The 26,481-nt window shown below is 44.8% G+C and overlaps 1 protein-coding gene and 1 pseudogene across 1 annotated transcript; both read right to left on the bottom strand.

Annotated features, from left to right (window-relative positions):
- Positions 1 to 19,046: 19,046 nt before the first annotated feature.
- On the bottom strand, positions 19,047 to 19,860 carry LOC136992008 (olfactory receptor 4S2-like; annotated as a pseudogene).
- Positions 19,861 to 24,015: 4,155 nt separating this feature from the next.
- Positions 24,016 to 24,921, bottom strand: LOC136991927 (olfactory receptor 4S2-like; the record flags this gene model as incomplete). Its single annotated transcript, XM_067295423.1, has 1 exon — positions 24,016 to 24,921. A coding segment is annotated over exon 1 (906 nt), but the record flags the coding sequence as incomplete, so codon positions are not given.
- Positions 24,922 to 26,481: the final 1,560 nt, after the last annotated feature.

The raw sequence follows: 26,481 nt of genomic DNA, 5'->3' as shown, positions 1-26,481 counted from the left end.
CAGGCAAAGGAAGAAACATGTATTCCAAGGGAATAGCTGGAACAGCTACTGCTGCAGGAGGGAAGAGAAGAAATGTGAAGATGGAAGATTAAATCATCTCAGAGCCAGTCACAGCTGCCACAGGGAGGTTAGTTGTAGCAGCTAAGGTTCTCCACAAGGACGAAGGAGCCACGAGGAGCCACGGGACCCTGACTCCTACCTTGCCAGGAGGAAAAGAGCAAATGAGCTGCGTGAGGGAGAAAGACATCTGTGTAATGCACTCTGAAAGTAACTAAAGCACTTTCTTTTTCCTTCCTTCACTTCACGTTCCCTATAAACACCTGCTTGCACTTGTGTTGCACCTTAACATGGCTTAAGTGTGATTCAAGATAAGAAGGTGTTCCCCGCACAGGAGAGCGGCACATCTACAGACCAAACCCTGGGACAATGTTGCAAATGCTCTGGTTCCCCCAATGTCCTCTGCTCTATGCAGGGGGTGGCAGAGTGGGTTCCCGTTTCACAGGCACGCACCAGTACACTGCGGACGTCTCAGTGTCTTCTTCTCACCGTGGTGGGTTATGTGGATGGCAGCCAGCAGGACGGAACTGGGATAAATCCTGATTCTGAAGGCTTAGAGGGATAGTGTCCCTCAGGCCTGGGCCAGCATGTCCCTCACCCAGCATTCACACTCTGTGGGCACAGCTAAAGGTGGGACCATCCCCACCTATTTGTAGCAGTATAAATTCTTCATGCAATGAAGGACAGTTGTCTAGCTCAGCACCATTGTCAACAGAGAGGGACAGGCGCCTTCAGAGGTTGGTCTGTCTCACCCGGGGTGGGGCAGGTAGAAAGACAGATGGGGCCCACTGACCCCCTTCATACTGAAACTGCTGAGGGGTTAGGGCACACGGCCAGTTCAAGCTAAGGCTTATAATTTTAAAACTATTTTTTTTAAATGTTTTGGGGAATAACGCCATGATTTTTCTGATTTCTCTTCCGGGTGCTGGATGCTAGCAGGCAACAGCGGGACCATAGCTTATGGAAGGCGTCAACAACAACAACAACATTTGATTCCTCTACACATTGGCCCAGATTCTTATAATGACTTAATATGAGGACTAAACAGCTGCTTCTATATTTTGCATTGCCTGAGTAAACATACCTGGCAAGTAGTGAGGCCTGACCACAAACATTTTTAAAATCTTGAAATGATTTCCTCGTTTACTTCCTGTTTCAAACGTGTACAGACCAGATGTCTAAGTGCCAACAGTCATATAGCACAGTTCTGATATCTATTTATGCTGCAAACGTGCAATGGTAAGAGCAAGTTAATAAGAAAGAAGAAAGCATATGTGAAATATTGGCTTGGAAGGGAAAAAATATCTGACACATGTAAGAGACATTTTTACTCAAAAAATGTTTGATTGCAAGGGTAATGTGAACACAAACTCTTGCAAATGGTCAGCCATGACATTGATTTTAAATAGAAATGTTTCCAAAAGAAGCACATAGCTAATACTAAATGAAGTCCATTTATCTGGACAGCATTGGAAAGCAAGCAAGAAAGCAAGCAAACCCCCACACAATGTGACATGGTCTAGGTGATCACGCTCCACAGTCACCCTGTAGAGATTACTCTAATAGCTGTCCAAAATATATATTTTAGCTCCCCGTCCACTGATTCTTTCTGACAAAGAAAACTTCACATGCCTCTGCGATCTCATTGCTTCTGGTAAGCTTGTGCTTCTGCTGTGCAATTTACTTGAACTATTTCTGCCACAACTTCCCCATCTGGAGAGAGACAGAGAGTTGTTCTTGCAGATGCTCTTGGAAGTTGTTTTTGCAGAATGAGAAATGGAGCTAGACATTCAGGCTGTCCGTTTCATCCCCTGTAGTTTTCAGCCCTGGCAGAGATGTGGACTGCTCTCGTGACACATAAGAAGCAGCTTGGAGCTGAGAGGTTTTGATGAAACTGCCTGAAGTGCTCCGAGAGGTCATCAGAGGAGAATAGCAGGCAAACTGTTGGAGACTAGCAAATATAAACTGTGTAAGTTTTCTGATCTTGCTTCTTTGTTTTGTTCAAGCGTGACTATGAAATCCTGCCTTTGAAAAGAGGCATTACTGTTGAGTGGCTTTTGTGAGGTGCATTTTATGAAGTAGAAAGAACTCAATTTTTTTTTACCCTTTCTTTTAATTGGTGTCTTCTTTGCTTATTTTTCAGTTATATGCCATTTCCAGAAATATCTGTCAAAAGGAAGTTTCTGGTGTTACAGAGTCAAGGAGTCAATAGGTAGCTGCAGCACTGCCTATGTACTCAGTCTTATCTTGTCCCCTCTAGCTGTACACATCGTGGCAACAATGCTCTTAACACACACGCTTTGGGCCTCCCCACACTGCTTTCCCTCTGCCCATGGAGTGGCATGGAGATAGGGACGGATACATGAAAGAATATTTCCTCTGCTGCTAAAGTTGGAGGGTGGAAGAGGCAGAGATCTCGTGAGAAAGAACTGATTGACCTGTGATTGTGGAACAGGATTAAGAGCCCAAAGGACTTGCCAGTATTGTGGACATTGTTATGCAGCTCTTGCCATCTATCTTTTCAGTGTAGAAACTGAACACTAGTGATACTTGCGTACTGCACTAGAGTGCAGCAAAGGTGAATACAAGGGTGTTGGTGAGTAAAGGAGATTCAGCAGCGGTGTATTTATTACCCCAGTGGCATCACAGGTGTGTTTATGGGCGTTTCCATGCCTAGTCCAGAACTTGGCTGAGGTGTACAAAAACCTTACTGACACATCGTTAATGCAGGTTATCTCCAGTATTCACTCATGTACTGTAGGAAAGGTGGTCTGAGGAAATACAAGCCTGCTCTTTTGGAGACTGAGGTCTCAACCCAGAAACTCATGAGCAATAACTGGAACCAATCCACACAAGATGTAGCCCAGTACAGCACATATAGGACAATGACTCTCTTGCTTCAGGTTTCCTGGCATGCCTTGAACATGGTCTGATTTCACTTAGGGCGCCTTAAAGACAGTTTGTGCCTAAAGGCACATCTCTGCTAAACAGACATGAGGTAGGTGTCCACTTTACCTCCTCCAGAAGGATCTACGCTGATAGTTGAAGTGATGTTAATTAGCCAGCTGCCTTGTGTCATGATGTGAACACTGATGGCTGCACAGAAATGCATGGACATTCTACCAGAGTCAGAGAGCAATAGCAAGGACTAGTTCTGTTGAATTCCCTCAGAGGGTTGAAAAAGAAGGTACGTTCACTGCTTGAGCAGAATTCCTTAGGGAATGACTAATGTGTTGAGACTCAAATGGTAACATGCACTACCCTTCTCAGTCAGTTTTTCATTTCCAAATCAACACTTCAAAAGTGGATGTTTAGGCAACCTAGTGACTAGTCTTCCTTTTTAAAAGGGGCAAAGATCAGAAATATGAATCTGGAGGATATTTCCACCAACTCCCTCAAGCAAATAAACGGAGCTCGCTATTACAAACTTCAGTAATACATTCTGAGTTAGAAGTCAACTGTCACTCCTTGAGAGAAGCATTGACTTTGAAAGGAAACTTTCCCCAAAAGGCATAAAAGGGAATACATTGATATTGAACATACCAGTGATCGACATGGATGTGTACTGATAGCACTGTGTTTCTAATGCCATCACAGGTGGCTTTATTCTGTTCTTCAGGTCCTGTCTACGTGACATATATGAAGAAAAAAAACAATGTGACGGAGTTTATCTTCCAGGGACTCACACAAGATGATACATTAGCAAAAGCATGCTTCACATTCTTCTTAGTCTTCTATGCCACTGTTATTCTTGGAAACCTGCTTATCATCATCACTATACAGAACAGTCAACAGCTGGACTCTCCCATGTACTTCTTCCTGAGCTACTTGTCCTTTGTAGATATCAGTTACTCTACTGTCACAGTTCCCAAACTCATTTATGACCTTCTTGCTGAAAAGAAGACCATCTCTTTTGTGAGCTGCATAGCACAGCTCTTTGGGGTCCATCTCTTTGCCTGCACGGAGATGTTCATCCTCATAGCAATGGCGTATGATCGTTACACTGCTATATGCAAGTCGCTTCATTACGCAAGCATTATGAACAAGCATGTGTGTGGCCGGCTGGTGGCAGCTTCGTGGGTGGGAGGCTGTGTGCACTCCCTTGTGCAGACCCTGCTGACCGCTCAGCTAGTGTTTTGTGGGCCCAATGAGATCGACCACTACTTCTGTGATGTACACGCTTTGCTGAAGCTGGCCTGCACTGAAACCTATGTGGTTGGTTGCATCGTGGTTGCCAATAGTGGTCTGATTTCCTCAGGCTCTTTTGTGGTTCTTGTTGTGTCCTGTGTCATTATTTTGGTCTCTTTGAGGACACGCTCTTCCAAAGGGCGTCTCAAAGCGCTCTCTACCTGCATCTCCCATATCACTGTTGCACTTCTGTTCCTTGGGCCATGCATTTTCATCTATATGCGCCCTTCCACCATCTTCTCAGCAGACAAGAGTAGAACTGAAACTAAATTCAAGGTTTCATGTAGCTCTCATCTTTCTTTGGAAACTGTCAGTCACAAGGATGTGAGCATATTGTCACCAGTCAAACCCGAGCCTTTGGGGTGGTATTGTGGTTTTTACCTTTAGACACCTTAGAGCTGTGTAAGTCTCAGGTCTAGGCTTCTCCTGGCATTAAGAGGAACAACTAGGTATTTTGAGAGGTTATGCTTTCCCACTAGCTCCTACGAGCTTCGGAGAGTGGTGTCTGCTCATGTTTCTACACAAACAAAGTGATGGTGGTGCTAAGCTTCCAAGAGAAAGGAAATCCTTCAGTGTGGCACAGCACAAGCAGGTTTCATCTCACATATATTGGTGTGCTGACTTGAGGTGCCTCAACTTGAGAGAGCTGCTGAAGACAGCAAGAGACCTTTGAGGGGACTGCGATTCATTGCATGGTAAAATAGGAGCATGAGAGGAGCAGGATGCTGCACTAGGTGTCTGCCTTACAGTGAAGGGTGACATACACTGTACTAGACTTTCCAAGGCTCCCAGGAACACTGATGGACACAGAGGCCGTTCCCCAATGCCAGGCATTCACTCCGATTTTCATCAGTCTGTGCCAACCTGGTGTCTCTGGGAACGCTTCATTTAAAGGAGCTCTGCTAACACCTTTCCAAGGCCTTGACCTTATGTCACAGCTGAGCTTTATAATCTGTCAGAGCAGCAATCCAAGCATGGTCAAATACCATAGTCAATGTTGGAGCCACAATCCAGTTCTATTATTGAGACATTTTTCACCGCTTTATTTAGAGACTGGATGAAGTTTCATGCTTTGGCCAGTCGTCTGGTGCTTTACACTATAAAAATCTAAGGAGTAGGTATCTCAGTGGAAATATGGGGATCCAGTATCTCTCCATACTCCATACAATATAACCTAATTCCTAGCTGAACACTGAAAATTTCCCTAAAATTCTTAACAGTACTGTTCTTGATTCATTGAGTTTTCCTCAACTGTTTGCAGCAGGGAAACCCCCAAATGCCCCTACGACCTCCTGACTCTGGGCAATGCTGTTCTACCGCAAATGGACTTACTTTAGCATTGCTGTCATGATAAGTGATTCAAGGCAGGGATTTTCCCAAATCTCCTCCTGGAACTGAGATTTGGGGAAGGAAAGAAGAGGAACAGGATTCTGGATGGTGGATCAGAAGGCTTTCTTAGAAAAGCAAACTGTAGATTTGAAGAGACAGCAGCTCTTTAACATTTCAAATTCCCTAATTTTGTCTGGGTTTCTCCAGGTGGAGACTAAGGGATAGGTGAATGCAGGGCTTATGAAAATCTGTTCTTTTTGATGATATTTGTCAGAAAGCATACTTAGGTTTGAGATTGTGATTCTTGATTGAACAATGCTGCCGGTTCTGCTGATGCTTAGCTCTTGATGGCTTTGACTATCTTAAACATCAGCGCAGAGAGAGGTGTGCAGACATGACTCATTGCTGTGCAGGGAAGCTCTTTGATGACAACCTCTCTGTCTTTTTCTGGAAGAGTAGTAGTGTACATTGCTCTTCCCAGAGACCTGTAAACATACACAGGAAAATAAAATGATGCCTGTGATTTCTTCTCAAGCTATTTCCTTCCTGTGAGCTGGGAGTCCACTGAAAGAGACAATTTTGGACACCTCAGAAATCTGGTTTAAAAATCTCACTTCTCTGTTCAAGATAAGGACAGCGCAACATTGATATGTGTAAAAACTGTGAACTTCACATATCTGATGATACTTAATGATGAGAAACAAGAGATAAACCTTGAGCTTCAGGCTCTGCAGCAACAGAAAGATGACAACTAGCAGCACCAAAAGGCTACATTTTCACATTCTTTTTCCTGCATTTTAGGACCGTTAGGCCAGTGGGATAATAGTGCATATAGTCCAAATGCTTTTACTACCCCGTGCATATTCTAATTTTAGCATTACTGAGATAAACGGCTTCTGAGATAGTGATTATACTTTAATCAACACTACTTGATCAAAATTCAGACTATAACATACTGAAGATCAGTTTTCTCCCCAGCCGTGTGTCTTTGGGCAGAAATAATGATGTTTCGCAGTCATATCAGCTCTCTGTAAAATATGCTGGCAACAGTTTGAAAGAAAGAGACTTGTAAAATCCTTCTTTAGGGTGCCATAGATGACCACAGGGACACAATCTTTGCTATAGTTATGCACAGCTTTAAGGAGAGGAAGTCAGGGGAAATAACAGCCCTAACAGGCTTGCAGTGAAATGCAAAGGGAATCCGCAAGACCTCTTTCCATCCCCCTTTGACTGTAAACCTTATGCAGAGGCAGGAACCTCTCACCTGTCTGAGATTAATTCTGTCACTTTCAGCTCAATAAAGATTTCAACTCCTTCTGCCAACTGAGGGACAGCATTTGTAAACTCAGCCAGAAGGGATGAAACATCTATTAGCACTAGAACACCTATCCTTAGAGCTAGCTTAGTTGAATTGATAAAAGGATTCCAAAGCCTTTCCCAACTTTCTCATCTCCCAGAAATGACTGGTCATTTATTCTCAAAATCACATTGATGGCAGACATGTAGTTGGTAAGTCACCATCTTATTCCGTCATTCTTTTAAGTGAAAGAACACTGCAGCTTGATTAACTTTCAAATTATGTCCAATGTCCTTAAAATAACTACCAGTTCACTCAGTTGCCTCAAGTGGATTGCTGATATGTGGAGATGAAAAGCAGGAATAAGTTCTTGTTACTTCACAATGGTAGCAAAATTAGAAGTCAATCTTTTCTGCATTTCTGTAGTTTTTTCATGTTTCCAGGCAGGAGGGGAAAAAGGAGGTAGTAATGAGTGACAGAAGAGGGAGATTTAACAGAAGAGGGACAGTTACTTTCCCTACTGTTTGGGGGGCAAAAACACGGGTGTCTCTTCTCCAAGATTTCCTTTGCAGAACTTCAGGTTCTGTGTGTTGCACTGGAAGAGGTTACTCCTTTCAAATACTGAAAACGTAGCAGAAATGGCCATAAATTCAAATCACATTTCTTTTCTCCTCTTGAATGTCTCTGAAAGCTTTTTCTCATCTTGACAGACTGGTGGTTTTCCTACATGAGCAAACGTTCCTAGTAGAACAGAGAACTGCAATTCTGTGCCACGCACTCCTCAGGCAGGAGTCCTGTTTGTGCTTGGAACTTGCACGTTAAGAGTCAGGATTCCTCCAGCTTTCAGCAGCAGAGGAAGACAGTCTTTCAAGATAGAAGTTGCAGATACAACCAGTTAAAAGTCCACCTAAAATCCCTTCTAACAATTAAGTACCTTTCTGAATCTCACCCTTGGAAGCTGATCAAATCTTCCTTGGAAGTCCTACTCTTTGTACCAAGGTTTTGATAAATTTTCCCCAAACAAAGTTCTCTTTCTAACAAGTCTGCTGAAGTTTCTCTAATATGACCTAAAACTCTCCTCAGAGCATCCTTCACCTCCTTATTCCTTAGGCTGTAGCTGATAAGATTCAGCACTGGAGTCACCACTGTAGAGAACAGAGAGGCCCATTTATCTCAGTCCAATGAGTAGCTGGATGTTGGGCTACCGCACATAAAAACGGTGCTGCCATAAAAGAAGAAGAGAGCTCTCAGATGGGAAGCACGGGTGGAGAAGGCTTTGCATCTGCCCTTGGAGGAGTGGATCCTCAGGGTGGTGGAGATGAGGTAGATGGAGGAGATTAGAATTGCCAGAGATGTGAAGATGCCACGAAACACACCAAAAATGTGAAGTACCGTCTCTTTGCTATAGGTGTCAGAGCATGAAAGCTGGATCCTAGGGGGATGTCACAGAAATAATGACCGATAACACCAAAGTCACAGAAAGAGAATGTGAAGGTGGAGATAGTTTGCACAAGTGCGTGGACAAAGCCAAAGAAAGAGGAGATGATTACCATCTGTGTACAGGCTTTTGAGGACATGACAGTTGCATAAAGGAGAGGGTTACAGAGAGCCACATGCAGTCATATGCCATTACTGCCAGCAGCAGACACACAACACTAGCCATGAGGAGACAAGTGAATAGCTGTGCCACACAGGCACTGACTGAAGTGGCTCTCCTCACTGCTGAAGAGTTCACCAGCAACCTTGGGGAGAGAGCTGAGGAGTAACAGAAATCCACAGAAGCCAAGTTACTGAGGGAAAGGTACACAGTGCGTGAAGCCGGGGGATCAACCTTCATCTACATGATCCTTCCAAGATTCCCTATTAATGTGCTTAAAAAAAGCGGGTTACCTTCACCTCTTGGCTTTCTGTTATTCCAGAGAGGATAAACTCAATGGCCACACAGTGATTCCTCTCAGGCATGTTGCTAGCACACTCATATCATCTCCCAACAGGAAACTGGTTCAACACCTAGAAGTGATGGGAAACTGGCAACACACAATTGATTGTCTCAGTAGCCACAAGGAAGTATGGAGCATTTTCATCACAGCTTCTGACTAGACTTCTTTAATTATGCATTGAAATGACTTGTGATACAAGGGAGTACGGTTCCTATTTTCAGGTGAGATAAGAAAGCGCAGAAAGATAAAATAATTTATTCAAAAGGCAGCAGCAGCACTGTGAAAAACAAGTCTTAGTTTGGCACTACAATGGTTTTTGTGTGCCCTCTTTCTCCTTTTTTAAGGAAAAAAGTCTGCTTTTCTTGAGGACATCTATGGAGCACTTCTCTCCTCACTCATGGCCAGGGCATCTCCACTGCGGTGGGAGCAGCTCAGCTGGTGACGTGCCCCTTCCGAGCAGGGCTGTGCTGGGGACCAGGGAGCTGGGTGAGAGCGATCCTTGTCTGCACACCATGCCAGTGCCTCTTCTCATTACGTGGTCCCCCCTTGTGGAAGGGGACATGGTGCACAGAGCATGGCTATGCAGAGCATGCAGAGTGGAGGGAGGAAGAGTGACCCAGGATGTTGGGCATGTCTTTGGGACCCTGAACCTTACAGGGAGTCTCTTCCCTCACTTTGACTTGAGGCCAAGCCTGCAGGACTCCAGTGCATTCTGGCAGCTCCTGGGAGGCCACTCTCAGCAGGCATGAGTTTCATCCTGGCTATTTTGGGCTTGTATAGAAACATCCTTGAGGTCTGAACACCTAGGGGACCATTCAGCTGGTGCCACGGCTGCTCTGGTCAACACACAGGGGTCCTGGAGTGATGCGTGGTGCTTCTGTGTGTGTAGAGAAGAGCACCAATTCCTCACCTACACCCTGAGCCTCTCCATCGCTGTCCCCAGAGGACATCTCAACTCATCTCTCCCAGCTTTCGCCCAAGATGGCCATCTCCAGATGAGTTAGTTGCCCTAGGCTGCCTGTACAGGCAGTGGAGAGAAAGGTGCTTGTAAGGAGCTTTTCCCTTCCCTATGTGGCTGCAGCACACAGCTCCTGCTGAGCCATCAGCCACCCTCCTGTGCCTGTGCCAAATCTCTTCCCCACCACCGTCTCGCCCCACATTGGGGATGCCTCGCTCCCCTTACGCAGTGCCATGCAAGGCCTCTCACCCTAGTGCTTCTGAGAAAGCTTTCAGCTCCCAGCCACAGCACCTTATCTCACTGTCTTCCCAGTAGCTGCTGGGAGGGTCACCTCTCTTCCTGGCACTGGCACTTGCCTGCCGCTGCAGGGCTGAAAGGGCATTTCTCTGCCTCTCCATTCAGCTCTCCAGACTTTCTATTTGTTTTTTTTAATTTTTGGCTCCTGCCCTCAATCCTTCCCTCCTTTGTGTCTCCATTACTCTCTTTCTGGTTTGGCTGGTGCGTGGATCGAATTAACACTAAAACAGTTTGTGAGCAAGTGAAGGGCTGCATTTAAAAGGAATGGATCTAAATCTGATTTTTTGAAATTAAGTTGAAAGCAGAGAAAGAAGGGAAAATGTCTGCACCAGAACATTCAAAGAACTAACAGGGGTCAAAACTTTTCTTTTTTGTTAATTTTAATTCTGTGGGGTAACAGTATTCCTGAAGCCATTCACAAAAATCACAGAATGGTTGAGGTTGGAAGGGACCTCTGGAGATCATCTAGTCCAGCCCCCCTGCTCAAGCAGGGTCACCTAGAGCAGTTGCCCAAGATCGCATCCAGGCGGATTTTTGAATATCTCCAGAGAAGGAGATTCCACAGCCTCTCTGGGCAACCTGTTCCAGTGCTCTGTCACCCTCATAGGGAAGAAGTTTTTCCTCATGTTCAGATGGAAGTGTCTGTGTTTCAGTTTGTGCCCATTGCCTCGCGTCCTGTCACTGGGCACCACTGAAAAGAGTCTGGCTCCATCTTCTTGATACCCTCCCTTCAGATACTTGTACACGTTAATAAGATCTCCTCTCAGCCTTCTCTTCTCCAAGCTAAACAGGCCCAGCTCTCTCAGCCTTTCCTCATAAGAGAGATGCTCCAATCCCCTAATCATCTTTGTAGCCCTTCGCTGCACTTGCTCCAGTAGTGCCACATCCCTCTTGTACTGGGGAGCCCAGAACTGGACGCAGTACTCCAGATGGGGCCTCAGCAGGGCTGAGTAGAGGGGGAGGATCACCTCCCTCGACCTGCTGGCAACATTCTTCCTGATGCACCCCAGCATACCATTGGCCTTCTTGGCCACAAGGGCACATTGCTGCCTCATGCTTAACTTGGTGTACACCAGCACTCCCAGGTGCTTCTCTGCAGAGCTGCTTTCCAGCAGGTCAGCCCCCCAACCTGTCCTGGTGCATGGGGTTATTCTTCCCTAGGTGCAGGACCCTGCACTTGCCTTTGTTGAACTTCAGGAGGTTCCTCTCTGCCCACCTCTCCAGCCTGTCCAAGTCTCTCTGAATGGCAGCACAGCCCTCTGGGGTATCCACCACTCCTCCCAGTTTTGTATCCTCAGCAAACTTGCTGAGTGTGCACTCTGTGCCTTCATACAGGTCATTGATGAAGAAGTTGAACAAGACTGGACCCAGTCCTGACCCCTGGGGGACACCGCTAGCTACAGGCCTCCAACTAGACTCTGCGCCACTGATCACAACCCTCTGAGCTCTGCCATTCAGCCAGTTCTCAATCCACCTCACTGTCCACTCATCTAACCCACACTTCCTGAGCCTGTCTATGAGGATGCTATGGGAGACAGTGTCGAAAGCCTTCCTCAAGTCAAGGGAGACAACATCCACTGCTCTCCCCTCATCTACCCAGCCAGTCATTCCATCATAGAAGGCTATCAGATTGGTTAGGCATGATTTCCCCTTGGCGAAGCCATGCTGACTACTCCTGATCAACTTCTTGTCCTCCACATGCTTGGAGATGGCCTCCAGGATGAGCTGCTCCATCACCTTTCCAGGGATGCAGGTGAGGCTGAGTGGCCTGTAGTTCCCTGGCTCCTCCTTCTTGCCCTTTTGGAAGACTGGGGTGCATTGGCTTTCTTCCAGTCTTCAGGCACCTCTCCTGTTCTCCATGACCTTTCAAAGAGGATGGAGAGTGCCTTAGCAATACCATCCGCCAGCTCCCTCAGCACTCGTGGGTGCATCCCATTGGGGCCCATGGATTTGTGGGTGTCAGGTTTGCTTAAATGATCTCTAACCCACTCCTCCTCCACCAAGGGAAAGTCTTCCTTTCTCCAGACTTTCTCTCTTGCCTCCAGGGTCTGGGGTTCCTGAGGGCTGGCCTGAGCAGTAAAGACTGAAGCAAAGGCGGCATTCAGTAACTCTGCCTTCTCTGCATCCTTCGTCACCAGGGCACCCTCCCCATTCAGCAAAGGGCCCACATTTTCCCTAGTCTTCCTCTTGCTACTGATGTCTTTGAAGAAGCCCTTCTTGTTGTCCTTGACATCTCTCGCCAGATTTAATTCCAAACGGGCCTTAGCCTTCCTCGTCGCATCCCTGCATACTCTGACAATGTTCCTGTATTCCTCCCAAGTGGCCTGTCCCCCTTTCCACTTTCTGTAGACTTCCTCCTTCTGGTTGAGTTTTGCCAGGAGCTCCTTGCTCATCCATGCAGGTCTCCTACCTCCTTTGTTTGACTTCCTACTCATAGGGATGCACTGATCTTGAGCCTGGAGGAAGTGATGTTTGAATATTAACCAGCTCTCTTGAACGCCCCTTCCTTCTAGGGCCCTAACCCATGGCATTCCTCCAAGTAGGTCCCTGAAGAGGCCAAAGTTTGCTCTCCTCAAGTCCCAGGTTGTGATCCTACTTAGTGCCCTGCCTCCTCCTTGCAGGATCCTCAACTCCACCATCTCATGGTCACTGCAGCCAAGGCTGCCCCCGACCTTCACATCTTCCACCAGTCTTCTTTGTTTGTTAGTACGAGGTCCAGCAGCACACCTCTCCTTGCTGGCTCCTCCACCACCTGTGTCAAGAAGTTGTCACCAATGCTCTGCAGGAACCTCCGGGACTGTTTGTGCCTAGCTGTGCTGTCTTTCCAGCAGATCTCAGGGTAGTTGAAGTCCCCCATGAGAACCAGGGCCTGGGATCATGAGGCTACTTCCAGCTGTCTGTAGAAGGCCTCATAAGTTTGTAGCTTTTGAAATAAGAGTTTATTTCTGCAACAATACGGCATAAAATATCTCGCACCTTCATGCAAGGAAGGTAGGCCTATTTCTTCATTTTAGAGATCAAAAAGATCATTTTCAATCTGCAGATAGAATCATAGAATCATTTAGGTTGGGAAGGATTTCTGGAGGTCATCAAGTCCAACCTCCTCCTCAGAGGAGGTTCAGTCAGACCAGATTGCTCCGGACCGATCCAGCTGAATTTTAAATGTCAGCACAGATGGAGATTCTACAAATTTGCACCTAATCCAGTGTTTGATCCCTCACGTTGGGGCAGGAGAGGGAAATTTCCTCCTTCAGTTTCCCAAGTAGTCCATGGAAGAGAGCAACCTGTTGATAGCAAGCTCTTTGAAGCCCTTTTCTGAGAATTAACTGGGCTAGTTGCTGTGCTTTAGGGCAGAAAAGGTTGGGTAGGTTGGAGATAAACAACAGCCAGCTATGCAAAGATAACTCAGTGTGTAAAGGCAGTCTGGTCTTTTGTGCATCTAAGCAGGGTAAGCATTTTGCTCACTTAAACTGTGTACCTAACCATTATAGGCTGGTTTTAATCCTGCTGTCTGCTTCTTGAAATGGGCAAGTACTTCTGAAGATTTGGCTCAAGGGGGGAATAAACTGGCTTGTTACCTACAGTACAGACAGTATCTATAGTATCTAGAGTATTGAGTAGATACTCTTGTCTTTCTGGATGAAACAGGTCAGTAAGAGAATAGTTTTGTACCTATGCAATACCTTGAAGCCTATACTAGAAACAGACCTCAGCAAGAACTGAAACCTCCATTCAGTCACCCACATGATAAGAACTCCACTTTGAGAGTGTCAGCCAGGTTACTGGTAACCTCCAATAGATTAACAATAATTTTTCATGTGAGGTGAAGCTGGTAGAACCTTTACAGGGATGAGTGATTCCCTTCTTGTTCAGGATTCCTTCCCTTTTAGCATGAGATTTTTCCCCCTCTAAATGGAAAGTATTTCATTTGGTGACTCTTCCCAATTTATTCCTGAGCAGAAGATGGCCACTTTTCCTTGACAACAGGGATGCAAGCAAATGAGAAATCCTTTCTCAGCCAAACCTGGAGGATCTTGTGGTATCTGCTCCTCTTTGGGAAGATGCAAAGCTGAGTTTTCCTGCTGCTGTTGCCATTTAGAGCTTGCCAGCATTTCATTCAAGAGAGGAAACTCTTACTTTCTTCTGCCAGGATGTGGATTTGTTATTTGTATGTTTACAAGTTGCAGTCCCAAAGGTCAGGGTGGTGGAGGTCCATGTAATTAAGGCAGGTCTTACCAAGTTGGCACAGCTGCAGCCTAACCATTATATGCATATTTCAGCAAGGCTGAACAGGGGCTGCTTTGTCCTGTTAATGGACTTTGTGGCCCATACTGAGCTGTAACTACACTGCTACCAATGCCCAGGAGAGTTAGCTAGTAGGCAAAAAATGTATTGGTGATTGCAATACAGGAAGAATGATGTCTGAACTAGTGTCAAGACCATGTATCTTCAGGAACAAGCGGGCCATTGCCCTTGGAGTGGGCCATTTGGATGATACTGTACACCCAACCGTGGCCACGAGTGAGGGGAGAAGAGTGCTCCATAGATGTCCTCAAGAAAAGCAGACTTTTTTCCTTAAAAGAGGCACACTAAAAGAGGTCACACAAAAACCATTGTAGTGCCAGACTAGGACTTGTGTTTCACAGTGCTGCTGCTGCCTTTTGAATAAATTATTTTATCTTTCTGCGCTTTCTTATCTCACCTGAAAATAGGAACCGTACTCCCTTGTATCACAAGTCATTTCAATGCGTAATTAAAGAAGTCTAGTGAGAAGCTATGAAGAAAATGCGCCGTACTTCCTTGTGGCTACTGAGACAATCAATTGTGTGTTGCCAGTTTCCCATCACTTCTAGGTGTTGAACCAGTTTCTTGTCGGGAGATAACATGAGTGTGCTAGCAACATGCCTGAGAGGAATCACTGTGTGGCCATTGAGTTTATCCTCTCTGGACTAACAGAAAGCCAAGAGGTGAAGGTAACCCGCTTTTTTTAAGCACATTAATAGGGAATCTTGGAAGGATCATGTAGATGAAGGTTGATCCCCCGGCTTCACACACTGTGTACCTTTCCCTCAGTAACTTGGCTTCTGTGGATTTCTGTTACTCCTCAGCTCTCTCCCCAAGGTTGCTGGTGAACTCTTCAGCAGTGAGGAGAGCCACTTCAGTCAGTGCCTGTGTGGCACAGCTATTCACTTGTCTCCTCATGGCTAGTGCTGTGTGTCTGCTGCTGGCAGTAATGGCATATGACTGCATGTGGCTCTCTGTAACCCTCTCCTTTATGCAACTGTCATGTCCTCAAAAGCCTGTACACAGATGGTAATCATCTCCTCTTTCTTTGGCTTTGTCCACGCACTTGTGCAAACTATCTCCACCTTCACATTCTCTTTCTGTGACTTTGGTGTTATCGGTCATTATTTCTGTGACATCCCCCTAGGATCCAGCTTTCATGCTCTGACACCTATAGCAAAGAGATGGTACTTCACATTTTTGGTGTGTTTCGAGGCACCTTCACATCTCTGGCAATTCTAATCTCCTCCATCTACCTCATCTCCACCACCCTGAGGATCCACTCCTCCAAGGGCAGATGCAAAGCCTTCTCCACCTGTGCTTCCCATCTGAGAGCTCTCTTCTTGTTTTATGGCAGCACCATTTTTATGTGCGGTAGCCCAACATCCAGCTACTCATTGGACTGAGATAAATGGGCCTCTCTGTTCTCTACAGTGGTGACTCCAGTGCTGAATCTTACCAGCTACAGCCTAAGGAATAAGGAGGTGAAGGATGCTCTGAGGAGAGTTTTAGGTCATTATCAGAGAAGCTTCAGAAGACTTGTTAGAAAGAGAACTTTGTTTGGGGAAAATTTATCAAAACCTTGGTACAAAGAGTAGGACTTCCAAGGAAGATTTGATCAGCTTCCAAGGGGGAGATTCAGAAAGGTACTTAATTGTTAGAAGGGATTTTAGGTGGACTTTTAACTGGTTGTATCTGCAACTTCTATCTTGAAAGACTGTGTTCCTCTGCTGCTGAAAGCTGGAGGAATCCTGACTCTTAACTTGCAAGTTCCAAGCACAAACAGGACTCCTGCCTGAGGAGTGCGTGGCACAGAATTGCAGTTCTCTGTTCTACTAGGAACGTTTGCTCATGTAGGAAAACCACCAGTCCGTCAAGATGAGAAAAAGCTTTCAGAGATATTCAAGAGGAGAAAAGAAATGTGATTTGAATTTACGGCCATTTCTGCTACGTCTTCAGTATTTGAAAGGAGTAGCCTCTTCCAGTGCAACACACAGAACCTGAAGTTCTGCAAAGGAAATCTTGGAGAACAGACACCCGTGTTTTTGCCCCCCAAACACTAGCGAAAGTAACTGTCCCTCTTCTGTTAAATCTCCCTCTTCTGTCACTCATTACTACCTCCTTTTTCCCCTTCTGCCTGGAAACATGAAAAAACTACAGAAATGCAGAAAAGATTGACTTCTAATTTTGCTACCATTGTGAAGTAACAAGAACTTATTCCTGCTTTTCATCTCCACATATCAGCAATCCACTTGAGGCAACTGAGTGAACTGGTAGTTATTTTAAGGACATTGGACATAATCTGAAAGTTAATCAAGCTGCAGTGTTCTTTCACTTAAAAGAATGACGGAATAAGATGGTGACTTACCAACTACATGTCTGCCATCAATGTGATTTTGAGAATAAACGACCAATCATTTCTGGGAGATGAGAAAGTTGGGAAAGGCTTTGGAATCCTTTTATCAATTCAACTAAGCTAGCTCTAAGGATAGGTGTTCTAGTGCTAATAGATGTTTCATCCCTTCTGGCTGAGTTTACAAATGCTGTCCCTCAGTTGGCAGAAGGAGTTGAAATCTTTATTGAGCTGAAAGTGACAGAATTAATCTCAGACAGGTGAGAGGTTCCTGCCTCTGCATAAGGCTTACAGTCAAAGGGGGATGGAAAGAGGTCTTGCGGATTCCCTTTGCATTTCACTGCAAGCCTGTTAGGGCTGTTATTTCCCCTGACTTCCTCTCCTTAAAGCTGTGCATAACTCTAGCAAAGATTGTGTCCCTGTGATCATCTATGGCACCCTAAAGAAGGATTTTACAAGTCTCAGGAAAATGTAGCCCTTTGGTGCTGCTAGTTGTCATCTTTCTGTTGCTGCAGAGGCTGAAGCTCAAGGTTTATCTCTTGTTTCTCATCATTAAGTATCATCAGATATGTGAAGTTCACAGTTTTTACACATATCAATGTTGCGCTGTCCTTATCTTGAACAGAGAAGTGAGATTTTTAAACCAGATTTCTGAGGTGTCCAAAATTGTCTCTTTCAGTGGACTCCCAGCTCACAGGAAGGAAATAGCTTGAGAAGAAATCACAGGCATCATTTTATTTTCCTGTGTATGTTTACAGGTCTCTGGGAAGAGCAATGTACACTACTACTCTTCCAGAAAAAGACAGGTAGGTTGTCATCAAAGAGCTTCCCTGCACAGCAATGAGTCATGTCTGCACACCTCTCTCTGCGCTGATGTTTAAGATAGTCAAAGCCATCTCGAGCTAAGCATCAGCAGAACCGGCAGCATGTTTCAATCAAGAATCACAATCTCAAACCTAAATATGCTTTCTGACAAATATCATCAAAAAGAACAGATTTTCATAAGCCCCACACTCATCTAAGCCGTGCATTCACCTATGCCTTAGTCTCCACCTCGAGAAACCCAGACAAAATTAGGGACTTTAAAATGTTAAAGAGCTGCTGTCTCTTCAAATCTACAGTTTGCTTTTCTAAGAAAGCCTTCTGATCCAACATCCAGAATCCTGTTCCTCTTCTTTCCTTCCCCAAATCTCAGTTCCAGGAGGAGATTTGGGAAAATCCCTGCCTTGAATCACTTATCATGACAGCAATGCTAAAGTAAGTCCATTTGCAGTAGAACAGCATTGCCCAGAGTCAGGAGGTCGTAGGGGCATTTGGGGGTTTCCCTGCTGCAAACAGTTGAGGAAAACTCGATGGATCAAGAACAGTACTGTTAAGAATTTTACGGAAATTTTCAGTGTTCAGCTAGGAATTAGGTTATATTGTGTGGAGTATGGAGAGATATTAGATACCTGTATTTCCACTGAGATACCTATTCCTTAGATCTTTATAGTGTAAAGCACCAGACGACTGGCCAAAGTATGAAACTTCATCCAGTCTCTAAATAAAGCGGTGAAAAATGTCCCGACAATTGAACTGGATTGTGGCTCCAACATTGACTATGGTATTTAACCGTGCTTGGATTGCTGCTCTGATAGTTTATAAAGCTCAGCTATGACATAAGGTAAAGGCCTTGGAAAGGTGTTAGCAGAGCTCCTTTAAATGAAGCGTTCCCAGAGACACCAGGTTGGCACAGACTGATGAAAATCGGAGTGAATGCCTGGCATTGGGGAACGGCCTCTGTGTCCATCAGTGTTCCTGGGAGCCTTGGAAAGTCTAGTACAGTGTATGTCACCCTTCACTGTAAGGCAGACACCTAGTGCAGCATCCTGCTCCTCTCATGCTCCTATTTTACCATGCAATGAATCGCAGTCCCCTCAAAGGTCTCTTGCTGTCTTCAGCAGCTCTCTCAAGTTGAGGCACCTCATGTCAGCACACCAATATATGTGAGATGAAACCTGCTTGTGCTGTGCCATCCTGAAGGATTTGCTTTCTCTTGGAAGCTTAGCACCACCATCACTTTGTTTGTGTAGAAACATGAGCAGACACCACTCTCCGAAGCTCGTAGGAGCTAGTGGGAAAGCATAACCTCTCAAAATACCTAGTTATTCCTCTTAATGCCAGGAGAAGCCTAGACCTGAGACTTACACAGCTCTAAGGTGTCTAAAGGTAAAAGCCACAATACCACCCCAAAGGCTCGGGTTTGACTGGTGACAATATCCTCACATCCTTTTGACTGACAATTTCCAAAGAAAGATGAGAGCTACATGAAACCTTGAATTTAGTTTCAGTTCTACTCTTGTCTGCTGAGAAGATGGTGGAAGGGCGCATATAGATGAAAATGCATGACCCAAGGAACAGAAGTGCAACAGTGATATGGGAGGTGCAGGTAGAGAGTGCTTTGAGACGCCCTTTGGAAGAGTGTGTCCTCAAAGAGACCAAAATAATGACATAGGACACAACAAGAACAAGCAAAAGAGCCTGAGGAAATCAGACCACTATTGGCAACCACGATGCAACCAACCACGTAGGTTTCAGTGCAGGCCAGCTTCAGCAAAGCATGTACATCACAGAAGTAGTGGTCGATCTCATTGGGCCCACAAAACAATAGCTGAGCGGTCAGCAGGGTCTGCACAAGGGAGTGCACACAGCCTCCCACCCACGAAGCTGCCACCAGCCGGCCACACACATGCTTGTTCATAATGCTTGTGTAATGAAGTGGCTTGCATATAGCAGTGTAACGATCATACGCCATTGCTATGAGGATGAACATCTCCGTGCAGGCAAAGAGATGGACCCCAAAGAGCTGTGCTATGCAGCCCACAAAAGAGATGGTCTTCTTTTCAGCAAGAAGGTCATAAATGATTTTGGGAACAGTGACAGTAGAGAAACTGATATCTAGAAAGGACAAGTAGCTCAGGAAGAAGTACATGGGAGAGTCCAGCTGTTGACTGTTCTGTACAGTGATGATGATAAGCAGGTTTCCAAGAATGATAGTGGCATAGAAGACTAAGAAGAATGTGAAGCATACTTTTGCTAATGTATCATCTTGTGTGAGTCCCTGGAAGACAAACTCCATCACATTGTTCTTGTTCTTCATATACGTCACGTAGACAGGACCTGAAGAACAGAATAAAGCCACCTGTGATGGCATTAGAAACACAGTGCTATCAGTACACATCCATGTCGATCACTGGTATGTTCAATATCAGTGTATTCCCTTTTATGCCTTTTGGGGAAAGTTTCCTTTCAAAGTCAATGCTTCTCTCAAGGAGTGACAGTTGATATCTAACTCAGAATGTATTACTGAAGTTTGTAATAGCGAGCTCCGTTTATTGATTTGAGGGAGTTGGTGGAAATATCCTCCAGATTCATATTTCTGATCTTTGCCCCTTTTAAAAAGGAAGACTAGTCATTAGGTTGCCTAAACATCCACTTTTGAAGTGTTGATTTGGAAACGAAAAAGTGACTGAGGATAGTGCATGTTACCATTTGAGTCTCAACACGTTAGTCATGCCCTAAGGAATTCTGCTCAAGCAGTGAACGTACCTTCTTTTGCAACCCTCTGAGGGAATTCAACAGAACTAGTCCTTGCTATTGCTCTCTGACTCTGGTAGAATGTCCATGCATTTCTGTGCAGCCATCAATATTCACATCATGACACAAGGCAGCTGGCTAATTAACATCACTTCAGCTATCAGCGTAGATCCTTCTGGAGGAGGTAAAGTGGACACCTACCTCATGTCTGTTTAGCAGAGATGTGCCTTTAGGCACAAACTGTCTTTAAGGCGCCCTAAGTGAAATCAGACCATGTTCAAGGCATGCCAGGAAACCTGAAGCAAGAGAGTCATTGTCCTATATGTGCTGTACTGGGCTACATCTTGTATTCACCTTTGCTGCACTCTAGTGCAGTACGCAAGTATCACTAGTGTTCAGTTTCTACATTGAAAAGATAGACAGCAAGAGCTGCATAACAATGTCCACAATACTGGCAAGTCCTCTGGGATCTTAATCCCAAAGTTAAGATTGAGTACATAGGCAGTGCTGCAGCTACCTATTGACTCCTTGACTCTGTAACACCAGAAACTTCCTTTTGACAGATATTTCTGGAAATGGCATATAACTGCAAAAATAAGCAAAGAAGACACCAATTAAAAGAAAGGGTAAAAAAAAATTGAGTTCTTTCTACTTCATAAAATGCACCTCACAAAAGCCACTCAACAGTAATGCCTCTTTTCAAAGGCAGGATTTCATAGTCACGCTTGAACAAAACAAAGAAGCAAGATCAGAAAACTTACACAGTTTATATTTGCTAGTCTCCAACAGTTTGCCTGCTATTCTCCTCTGATGACCTCTCGGAGCACTTCAGGCAGTTTCATCAAAACCTCTCAGCTCCAAGCTGCTTCTTGTGTGTCACGAGAGCAGTCCACATCTCTGCCAGGGCTGAAAACTACAGGGGATGAAACGGACAGCCTGAATGTCTAGCTCCATTTCTCATTCTGCAAAAAAAACTTCCAAGAGCATCTGCAAGAACAACTCTCTCTCTCTCTCTCTCTCTCTCCAGATGGGGAAGTTGTGGCAGAAATATTTCAAGTAAATTGCACAGCAGAAGCACAAGCTTACCAGAAGCAATGAGATCGCAGAGGCATGTGAAGTTTTCTTTGTCAGAAAGAATCAGTGGACGGGGAGCTAAAATATATATTTTGGACAGCTATTAGAGTAATCTCTACACGGTGACTGTGGAGCGTGATCACCTAGACCATGTCACATTGTGTGGGGGTTTGCTTGCTTTCTTGCTTGCTTTCCAATGCTGTCCAGATAAATGGACTTCATTTAGTATTAGCTATGTGCTTCTTTTGGAAACATTTCTATTTAAAATCAATGTCACGGCTGACCATTTGCAAGATTTTGTGTTCACATTGCCCTTGCAATCAAACATTTTTTGAGTAAAGATGTCTCTTACATGTGTCAGATATTTTTTCCCTTCCAAGCCAATATTTCACATATGCTTTCTTCTTTCTTATTAACTTGCTCTTACCATTGCATGTTTGCAGCATAAGTAGATATCATAACTGTGCTATATGACTGTTGGCACTTAAACATCTGGTCTGTACACGTTTGAAACAAGAAGTAAACGAGGAAATCATTTCAAGACTTTAAAAATGTTTGTGGTCAGGCCTCACTACTTGCCAGGTATTTTTACTCAGGCAATGCAAAATATAGAAGCAGCTGTTTAGTCCTCATATTAAGTCATTATAAGAATCTGGGCCAATGTGTAGAGAAATCAAATGTTGTTGTTGTTGTTGTATTCGCCTTCCATAAACTATGGTCCCGCTGTTGCCTGCTAGCATCCAGCAGCCGGAAGAGAAATCAGAAAAATCATGGCGTTATTCCCCAAAACATTTAAAAAAAAAGCAGTTTTAAAATTATAAGCCTTAGCTTGAACTGGCCGTGTGCCCTAACCCCTCAGCAGTTTCAGTATGAAGGGGGTCAGTGGGCCCCATCTGTCTTTCTACCTGCCCCACCTACGGTGAGACAGAGCAACCTCTGAAGGTGCCTGTCCCTCTCTGTTGACAATGGTGCTGAGATAGACAACTATCCTTCATTGCATGAAGAATTTATACTGCTACAAATAGGTGGGGATGGTCCCACCTTTAGCTGTGTCCACAGAGTGTGAATGCTGGGTGAGGGACATGCTGGCCCAGGCCTGAGGGACACTATCCCTCTAAGCCTTGAGAATCAGGATTTATCCCAGTTCCGTCCTGCTGGCTGCCATCCACATAACCCACCACGGTGAGGAGAAGACACTGAGACGTCCGCAGTGTACTGGTGCATGCCTGTGAAACGGGAACCCACTCTGCCACCCCCTGCATAGAGCAGAGGACATTCGGGGAACCAGAGCATTTCTGACATTGTCCCACCATTTGGTCTGTAGATCTGCCGCTCTCCTGTGCAGGCAACACCTTCTTATCTTGAATCACACTTAAGCCATGTTAAGGTGCAACACAAGTGCAAGCAAGTGTTTACAGGGAACATGAAGTGAGGAAAAAAAAAAAGAAAGTGCTTTAGTTACTTTCAGAGTGCATTACACAGATGTCTTTCCCCCTCACGCAGCTCATTTGCTCTTTTCCTCCTGGCAAGGTAGGAGTCAGGGTCCCGTGGCTCCTCGTGGCTCCTTCGTCCTTGTGGAGAACCTTAGCTGCTACAACTAACCTCCCTGTGGCAGCTGTGACTGGCTCTGAGATGATTTAATCTTACATCTTCACATTTCTTCTCTTCCCTCCTGCAGCAGTAGCTGCTCCAGCTATTCCCTTGGAATACATGTTTCTTCCTTTGCCTGGGCCTGTAGATGTGCCCTGTTGGGCTAGGAGTTATCCTGCATACAGGAATTATTACTGAATAGCTCTTTTTTTAACTGACACATAAAATTGTTCCCCCCAATGCTTTCTTTGGTGGCGACAATTTCCTACAGTGAGCAATTTATCTTTCACTTGGATCTTTGATTCTCTATTAGTCTAAACAGTAAAATGCAAAATCTGAGGCAGAGATGAAGGGCAGACGGGATGGCTAGGAAGGAGGGCATTAGTGATAGGTGAACTACTGCAGAAAGGCAGAGAGTTGCTGCACTGTAATGGGAAGGGGAGAAGCTTCTCCTCATATCATCTGCATCAGCAAATGACCCAACCAGCATCTAATATCAGCAGTTTAATTGCTAACCCATGGATTCAGCATATGACAATGCAGTACTCCTAAGAAGGCATTTACTCCAAAGTAAAGGGGAAGGAAGCCTTTGGTACAATTGCTTCCAGCAGCAGGGGACCAACAGCCTTGCAGACACCTTGGGCCATCGTTTCCTAGCTGAGTAGATTACAGAGTAGATGGAGTTTGTCTGACGGAAAGCTTACACCTGGGAGAGCTCGGACTAATGGGATGCTCTGCCTGGAACACATTTTAATATTTTTGATAGCATTCATTTATTTATTTGCTGGTGTCTCGACAGTGCTTGGAAGCCCCAGTCCTGGGCCTGTGCTATTCAAAAAGAGAACATAAAGGGAATCCCTGCTAGTCACAGAGTTTACAATGCCATTCCAGTCAAAACATGAACTTTCAGCGTCTTCCCAATTACTGCAACAGCTAAAACCAAGCTTTTCTTCAAAAGGGAGCTTTCAGTAAATTTTCCAAAATGGAATTATAGTGAGAGAGACTTGATTTTCTCAGCTCCTGAGAAAATGTTACCACAGTTCTACACCTCACCCTTTTCACTCCAGACTTTTCTATTCCACAGTTTTCTCATGGCACTTTTCACCTCCTCATTTCTCAGCGTGTAGATGAGTGGGTTCAGCATGGGTGTGATGATACTGAAAAACACAGCTAACCTCTTGTCCTCCGAGAGACTGCTGGATGGGCGTATGTAGGTGAATGTGCATGGCCCAAAGAAGAGAATCACCACAGTAATGTGGGACCCACAGGTGGAGAGGGCTTTCTTCCGCCCTTCGGACGTTCGGCTTTTCAAGGATAACAAAATGACAATGTAGGATGTGAGCAGGATGATGAAAGAGACCAAACAAATCATTCCAGTATTGGCAACGACAATGATGCCCACAACATAGGTGTCGGTACAGGCCAGTTGTAGTAGGGGACGGACATCACAGAGGTAGTGGTCAATTTCGTTGGGGCCACAAAAAGGGAGGCTAATGGTTATGAGGGTCTGCACCAGGGAGTGCACAAAGGCCCCCACCCATGAACCCATCACCATCCAGCCACACACACGCCTGGTCATGAGGGTGGTGTAGTGCAGGGGTCTGCATATGGCAAAGTAGCGATCATAGGCCATCACTGTGAGGATGAAGACCTCAGCGCCACCGGAGATATGAAACCCAAATAGCTGTGCCATGCAACCCCCAAAGGAAATGGTTTTCTTTTCAACAAGGAAGTCAGCAATCATTTTGGGAGCTGTGACAGAAGAGAAGCAAGTATCTGCAATGGACAGGTGGCAGAGAAAGAAATACATGGGGGAGTTCAGACTCTGACTGCTAACTACAGTGACAACGATGAGCAGATTTCCTGCCACAGTAACAATATAGAAGAACAAAAACACCACAAAACATATTTTCTGCACCCCTTGGTTCTTTGAAAGGCCCAGAAGAATGAATTCCTTCACACTGCTTACGTTCTCCATGTTGATCAGTTGGGTGGCAATATGCAATATACAGCTTATACACCTGGGAAAATAAAGACAGACACATGATTCATCAGCATTTTTTTCATTATTAATAATGAGTTCTATATCAGAAGTGGATACAAACCAAGAAAGATATAGCATTAGTATTAAGCTTATGAAGTGTTTAGTTTCTGTCATGTATTTTTTAACGGCTATTTAATCCTCCACAGTACAAAACTTCTGCCATGGCTTTGGTGGCACGGAGATAGGTGCACTTTGTGATATGTTCCTTAATCCTGGTCCTCCAGGATTTTGAAGGACTGGCTCCATGGCTGGTAGCCTTCCATGCACTAAGGACACGGCCAGAGTGTTCACCTTGGGCACTACAAGGCAGATAATGCAGTATGTTTGCCCTCAGGGTAGACAAAGTCCCTGACAGCAATCTTTGTAAAATGGGTGTCTTTAAGAATACCTGGAAATATTGCTCAGAATGATGATTTGCTTTATAAGTACACATGATCTTTGAATTCTTGTTTAGAAGGGAAATGTAACCACAGGCAGAGAAAAGAACTCTCTTGTGTATAGACATTTTGAAACGTAAATATGAAATGTCACAGGCTGAAAAAGGAGTTCTGGGAAGGTTATCTATCATGGAGGGGAAAAAAATTGCACATATGACTTAATGGAGTATTTCACATTGTTCTAAATCTCAGCATTGTTTCTATCAGAGGAAGGAAGAATGAAAGACTCTTGTGAGATCTTCTGTCCCAGCACTGTACTGATTTTACCTAGTGTGATTTTTGATACACTCTGCGTGATGCTTTCAAGGGTTAACTTAGCTCAATGAAGCTAATCTAACTAAACTCCTTCAACAGCCAGTATAAGTCTCTCTATAGGCTGATTCAGAATGACTAAATTAGGGTCCTTTGCAGAACCCTTTTTTCCTCCATTCACTATGAGGAGCTTAAGCAAATTAGCACCACCAGGTTAGAATGACCCTCAGAGAATAATCCCTTTTGGTGCCTGAAAGTAGCTCAGAGCTTTTTGTATGCCATCCACCTGTTTTAGGTTATGGCTGAGCTCCTTGTCCCTAGGCATTTCTACATCCATACAGTTTCTCATTCGAGACAAGGTCACATTCCAGCATAAACAAGGGACTTCTTTGGTTCACCCTGTGTTCCAGCTACAACCCATCGAGCATTACATGTCACTAATAAATGAGTAGCCCACATCTTTAGAAAGAGTGTAACGTCTCTAGCTTGCCATTATGCACCCAGACCACCAGAGTTCCTTTGGTCAAAGAAGTCTGGGAACCACCAGATTAAACTCTTCACAGAGAGTTTAAGGTCAGCCAAAAGCAGGCACTCTTTTAATAAAAATATCCACTGTATGGGCTTCCTTCTAGGATCAAAACATTCCCCGTCAGCTGGTGTTAAAATGCACCATTTTAAGTCCTGCAGAATTACATCACAACCAGGTCTTCTCATTTGTCTTGGTGATCTGTGAGCAAATCGGCAGAATGATTCAGTTAAGCCAAGTTATCTACCAACTACTTCAATCTGCAGCATAATCAGAAAT

This window comes from Apteryx mantelli, chromosome 4, assembly GCF_036417845.1.
Source record: "Apteryx mantelli isolate bAptMan1 chromosome 4, bAptMan1.hap1, whole genome shotgun sequence".
Classification (NCBI taxonomy): Eukaryota; Metazoa; Chordata; class Aves; order Apterygiformes; family Apterygidae; genus Apteryx; species Apteryx mantelli.
Note: the sequence above shows the minus strand (reverse complement) of the source record. Positions and strands in the feature narration are given on the sequence as shown.